At 32.2% G+C, this 6072-nt stretch overlaps 1 protein-coding gene across 1 annotated transcript; it reads right to left on the bottom strand.

The window, feature by feature from the left end:
- Positions 1 to 2169: 2169 nt before the first annotated feature.
- On the bottom strand, positions 2170 to 4597 carry LOC149899782 (uncharacterized). Its single transcript, XM_090113467.1, has 4 exons — positions 3896 to 4597; positions 3739 to 3816; positions 2632 to 2779; positions 2170 to 2342 (listed from the first exon to the last, which is right to left on the bottom strand). Exons 1-4 carry the CDS (start codon positions 4595 to 4597, stop codon positions 2170 to 2172), a joined length of 1101 nt encoding a protein of 366 aa, XP_089969593.1.
- Between the last annotated feature and the right edge of the window lie 1475 nt (positions 4598 to 6072).

Raw genomic sequence — 6072 nt, forward strand, 5'->3', positions numbered from 1 at the left:
GACAGATTGGTTGAACATCGGATTAACAACGGGGATTCCCTTTTAAATAAGTTGTTTTAACAAAGCGTTTTATGTTTATAAAACTTGTTTTTGAAGTAAGAGATGTTATTGTTATATTATTTACTTTCAAAATGTCTTTGTTTACAAAATAATAATTATTTTGAGCGATTACAAAAATAATTAATTTCGTTAAAATGGGTTTGAATAACATCATTACTTTCTTTATTTCTTCACAATATTTTAGCACAGTATCTACCATATTTTTTAATGTTCTAAATGTTTCTAGAGGGCAAAACAACTCTTGACTTGTAACACTGGTTATAGTTAAGGATGAGAATGAGGGAATTAAGTGCTCCTTTTTTGGAATTGAACTTTTACTTTCCGTAGATAGCGTAATATCTATGTTCAATATATTAATACGGGTCGCATATTAATTATTATAGTTATACTTATTTTAGGGCTGATTTTTCAATCCTTGGTTAAAAATTATTCGTCGAATAATGTATAAAACTACCATTTTAAAAACGTATTCTAATTGCCCGTATTTGACAGTTTACGTGACATTTTAATATTATCGTGTAATACTTTATTGGAAGGATAAGTTTTATCCAAGCATTGAAAAATCGGCCCTTAAACGAATAGGATTAATCCCCAATCTTCATAATATAATGATATACCTAGATATAAGTACCTACAAGAACCACACAAAACACGATAAAATCTTGGCACGCTAAGGGGAATTCAAATACTAGATAAGACGAAGTTCCAATTGAATGGGGCGGAATAATGACGTTTTGGAAACTGGTAAACAACTCGTAATTCTGCCTTCACTTAACACTTTATGGCGGCATTATAGCATCTACTTTATATATTGTTTTTACCTTCCTTTCATAGAGTGTTCTTGGCACTCCGTTTTCGTTTGAGGATAATATTCTAAGAATTTAGGAACTACTTACTATACGGATACGATATGTATTAAGATTTATTTAGTAATTGAAATTGAATAAAACAATAGTTAGTTTATTTAATATATATTCTTTACTACATGGCTTCAATATTCCTGACTCGAAAAGAAAAACATCTCTATTCTATCTAAGTACCGTATTTATTTGATTTATTTCTAGTTCATGCACAAATCTGTATACGGTTAAGAAAACAAGAACATTATAATCTTAAAGTTATGTACATTGTACAGCGTTTATTAAGTTCTTCCGTTATTGATAAATCCATACTAATATTATAAATGCGAAAGTAACTCTGTCTGTCTGTCTGTTACTCAATCACGCCTTAACTACTCAACCAATTTGCATGAAATTTGGTATAGAGATATTTTAATATCCGAGAAAAGACATAGGCTACTTTTTATCCCGGGAAATAGGATAGGTTTTATCCCGGAAATCCCACGGGAACGGGAACTATGCAGGTTTTTCTTTGACTGCGCGGGCGAAGCTGCCGGTGGAAAGCTAGTAGCTTATAAATTAATAATACTGCCAAATTACGAGAGACTAATAATTGATGCTTGACTAAAGGTTACATTTAAAGATACTAATATTTTAAAGCTGAAGAGTTTGTTTGTTTGTTTGAACGCGCTAATCTCAGGAATTGGTTCGATTTGAAAAAATATTTCGGTGTTTGATAGTTCATTCATCGAGGAAGGCTATATATAAAGAGGAAAGGTTTGATTTTTTGTTTGTTTGTTTGTTTGTATGAATTGAATAGGCTCCGAAACTACTTGGCAGATTTGAAAAATTCTTTCACTGTTGGAAAGCTACATCATTTCTGAGTGACATAGGCTAGGTTTTATCCCGGAAATCCCACGGGAACGGGAACTATGCGGGTTTTTTTTTGAAAACGCGGGCGAAGCCGCAGGCGGAAAGCTAGTAAATTAATAATACGGCCAAATTACGAGAGACTAATAATTGATGCTAGACTACAGGTTACATTTAAAGATACTAATATTTTAAAGCTGAAGAGTTTGTTTGTTTGTTTGAACGCGCTAATCTCAGGAATTGGTTCGATTTGAAGAATTATTTCGGTGTTTGATAGTTCATTCATCGAGGAAGGCTATAGGCTATATAATATTATCATCATACTATGACCAACAGGAGCGGAGCGCAGGTAGTAACAAATAAATAATTTAAAAACATTTAACACATTGTTTTTAACACTTTATCCATACAGATGGGTAAAATTAATAATGACAATAATCGCAGAATAGCAAATATTCAGAATTTCCAGAGGCAAAGCAATATTAACAGGTATAGATCTCCAAATCTTATGTGAGAATGGTCTTATGTTTGTGTATTCTAGGAAAACTTGTGCAGCTTCTTTACATTTTTGATCTGAAATAAAATATTATGTTCAATTTTATGAATAGTTAAACTCTTGTAAATAAAATTGAGCCTTTATAACTGGCCAATAAGATGCAGATTTTTAAAACATGCACAAATCTGTGATTCTTATTAGCTTGTATTTTTAATCTAAAGAATAACAAAACAGGTTGCACGTTTCGGTTAATTCTGCCTCAAGGTTCAAGGTTGAGTTTTTAATTAAATACCATTTAGTGGATGGTGCATCCAAATATAAAAAATAAATAATAGCAGATATAAAAATAAAAATAAAACTACTTACCTTTATTATCAATAATTTGATGTATCAAAAACAACCTGATCCTGTCCACTTCCACTCCAAAGAACTCAATAACAAATGAGGGAGAAAAAAGGAGAAAAGCCACGTGCACTATATGCATTATTGAAAATATCAGTAAAGGATATGGTTCCTGAAATTTATAAAACAAATTATCCAATATACCTATATATATAAAATAAAATAAATGTTTATTTTTTTTTATTTTTTTATTGATCTCTATATTCTACTAGCTTCCGCCCACGACTTTGTACGTGCATCCTCGTTTTTCCCCGTTCCCGCAAGAATTTCGGGAAATCCTTTCTTAGCGGATGCCTACGTCCTAACATCTACCTGCATGCCAAATTTCAGCCCGATACGTCCAGTGGTTTGGGCTGTGCGTTGATAGATCACTATATCCTTTGAGTTTTATATATATATATATAGATTTAATTTAAACATTACATATTTAGTTACTGTTAGTTTAATTACAGTTCCTCAACTATAATAAAATATTATGTATTTATTAACTATACAGGGTGTCCCACTATTGGTATACTAAGCGCGAAGGAACTTGCAGTTTTGAATACACTGATCAAGAAAAAAACACTGAAACAACCAAATTTTGAAAAATAATGCATCTGGAATTTTATAAGTATTTTTTTACGAACTCAGCGTATGCACAACTATAACCTCCTTTGAGCTTATTATACCAACAGTGGGACACCCTGTATACTTGACTTATTTTGTTACCCACATTAATATGATAGTAAAAAAATGTAAAACGATAAACATATAATACACACAACACATATCTACTCACTATAATATAATAAAAATATTTCAGGACAATTTTCACACACGGCACGATCTGATCCCATACTAAGCTTTCGCTTGTATTATGGAAACCAGATGGCTGATAAACATACATATATAATTTTAAATACATACTTATATAAATAATTAACGCCCAGACACAGAGCAAACATCTATGTTCATCACACAAATATTTGCCCCGGGTGGGAATCGAACCCACGACCTCTGACTTGGAAGGCAGGACCACTACCAACCAAGCCAACCGGTCAGTCAATAATGTACTTATAATGTACTTACCATGCCTTCAATCACCAAAAGAGATTTATATACATCATATATAAGCTTTGGCACACCACAAATGATGCTAAGAAATATCTGTAAACATTACAAAAGTTAATTTAAACATCTCTAGTTTGAGATTAAGTTAATTTTCAAATAACTAGCTGACATATACCTGTGCATGTAATTCTGGTAGAATTAGGTCCAATAAATCTGCAATATCTCTGTACAGACGCAAACAGAAGGGAATTTTATCTTTTTTCAACGTTTTCATATCTTTAACGTATAGATAATAATCACTTTCCGGCATCTCTTCTAATCGCACACGCAGCATTTTTATCCTATACCTGATTGTATCGAGTACTATGAACCTCCACACTCTGTTCATATCAAGAGCAAAAGACGAAAGGCAATTTATAAGAAACAGGCCTAAGTTATCGAAACAGTCGTAGGAAAAACAATATACAGTGGTATACCCAACTCGTATAAGCCAAAGAGCGATAATGATGGCTAGGGATCTGTTCATAACGAATGTGTAATGACGTTTGTTGATCCTCAAATAGACGTCAAGGTGGCTGAGATTGGAAATGTATTTGATCACTTTACTATCGTAGATCATGAGGATGATGACACTTAGATCGTATTCAATGAGGGACCAGACTTGGGAGAAATTGTTGAAGTAACAGCACGTGAATGTGCTGTATGAAATTAAGATAGCGAGGCACAAACTATACATTTGCGCGAGGATTTTGGTCAGTAACGTGTTGGAGTAAGTTTTAAAATTGTAACCACAGATAAATAAAACAATGATGACAGTACGATACAAATTGTACATGTTTTGTTCAATTTTTGTGAGCATTCTGTTCGACTGCTTCATTGTTTGAAATAATTAGGATTTACAAATTAATTGGGAACCGACCAAAGCAACGTCAAAGCGATTTAGGAACCGTTTGTCAATACAATTTCAGTTTACTACCGAAACTTGCAGTTCCGTATTCTCGTTAACTATACTGTATTGAATACTGAATAACAAGTAAACAGCAATTGTAAAGCAGGTGAAGTAAGACGCTAGTTGTTGTAAGTGTACCATATTTTTCTTTATTGCTTCCATTGATAGTAGCCTTTGTTCTTTCATAAATGGACTATCCCAAATAAACATAGTTTTTCAGTTCTTGATATAGGAGTGTTCACTAAACAAACTCTTCTGCTCTATAATATTTTCACCAACACATATTTGCCAAATAGAGCTATTAAATTTTACAATTTGGTATATAGTTTAATAGATAAATGACTAAATAACACAAATAGTATCAACTACGATCACCATACCATAAATCTGTCAATTTCCACCTTTACAAATTCATATTGTATTGACATGAACCAACCGCTACAGTCACAAAGACCTTTACTGTTCACAGAATATCAAAGGTTTAGAAATATAAATACAACAACAGTTTGGCCACATAAATAATTCGTTAACCGTTTGATTTTAAGATTGATAAATGCGATTATTTCACTATTTTATGAAATATAACTGTAAAGACGTCAGACCCTATAAAATGTAAAGCTCTACATATTATGTTTTGTCTTCAAATATCAGTTAAGTGTATTCAAATGTCTATTAATAATAATTTGAAATATTTTTTTTATTGTTTCATAGAAAAGCGCTTGACCACTATCTCGCTTGATGGAAAGCTGAGATGTGGCCTAAGATGGAGCGCGCTTTCCTAGAAGGTACCTGTTCACTCTTTTCTTGAAGACCTCCATATTGTACTCGTCGGGGAACACAGACTCACATTTGAAGATTAAGTAGAGAAACAAAATCAGATAATAAAGTATTGTCTTCAGAATTTATAGTATCCTAGAGGACTTTAGATATACTGCTCTAAATTAGAGAGAACTGCACATAATATTAAAATGTGTAAACTGTAGATTAGGTAATCATGCCTGAAGTTTATACGATCACCTATAAAAAACAAAATATATTTCGAAATTGATCACTTGATATAATATTCCTATAACAATAACAGATTTCCTCACAAACAATAGCGATTGAGCAAGGAAACGTTGACATAAAAGTACGTAAATAGTTTAAGACTTGCCATTAGTCGGCTAAGTCGACAATTCGCTCGCTTTTACACTATTAAGTTGTTATTGCTACGTGAAATACGCAGAACATGGAGTTGCGAAACACGAGGGTCTTGGATAAGGTATGAGTATTTATTTATCTATCTTAGGCATAATTTGTGCCATCTGAATAAAGCAGTTGTAACCATACCTCTTATCCAAAAGTGTTTATTTTTTACAAATTATATTCAACAAAATATTTAACAAACCAGAAATTTAAAAATA

This window comes from Colias eurytheme, chromosome 20, assembly GCF_061535395.1.
Source record: "Colias eurytheme isolate Ceu_HAF_F1 chromosome 20, ilColEury1 Martin Lab GWU primary, whole genome shotgun sequence".
In the NCBI taxonomy this organism is placed as follows: Eukaryota; Metazoa; Arthropoda; class Insecta; order Lepidoptera; family Pieridae; genus Colias; species Colias eurytheme.

Bases quoted from the DNA above. Each gene is read 5' to 3' on its own strand.
- LOC149899782 (XM_090113467.1), bottom strand. From the start codon at position 4,597: ATGAAGCAGTCGAACAGAATGCTCACAAAAATTGAACAAAACATGTAC. The intron at 2,780-3,738 runs GTAAGTACATTA...TATAAATTTCAG, and splicing joins TTTTGGTGATTGAAGGCATG to GAACCATATCCTTTACTGAT. The intron at 2,343-2,631 runs GTAAGTAGTTTT...ATTTTATTTCAG, and splicing joins TCAAATTATTGATAATAAAG to ATCAAAAATGTAAAGAAGCT.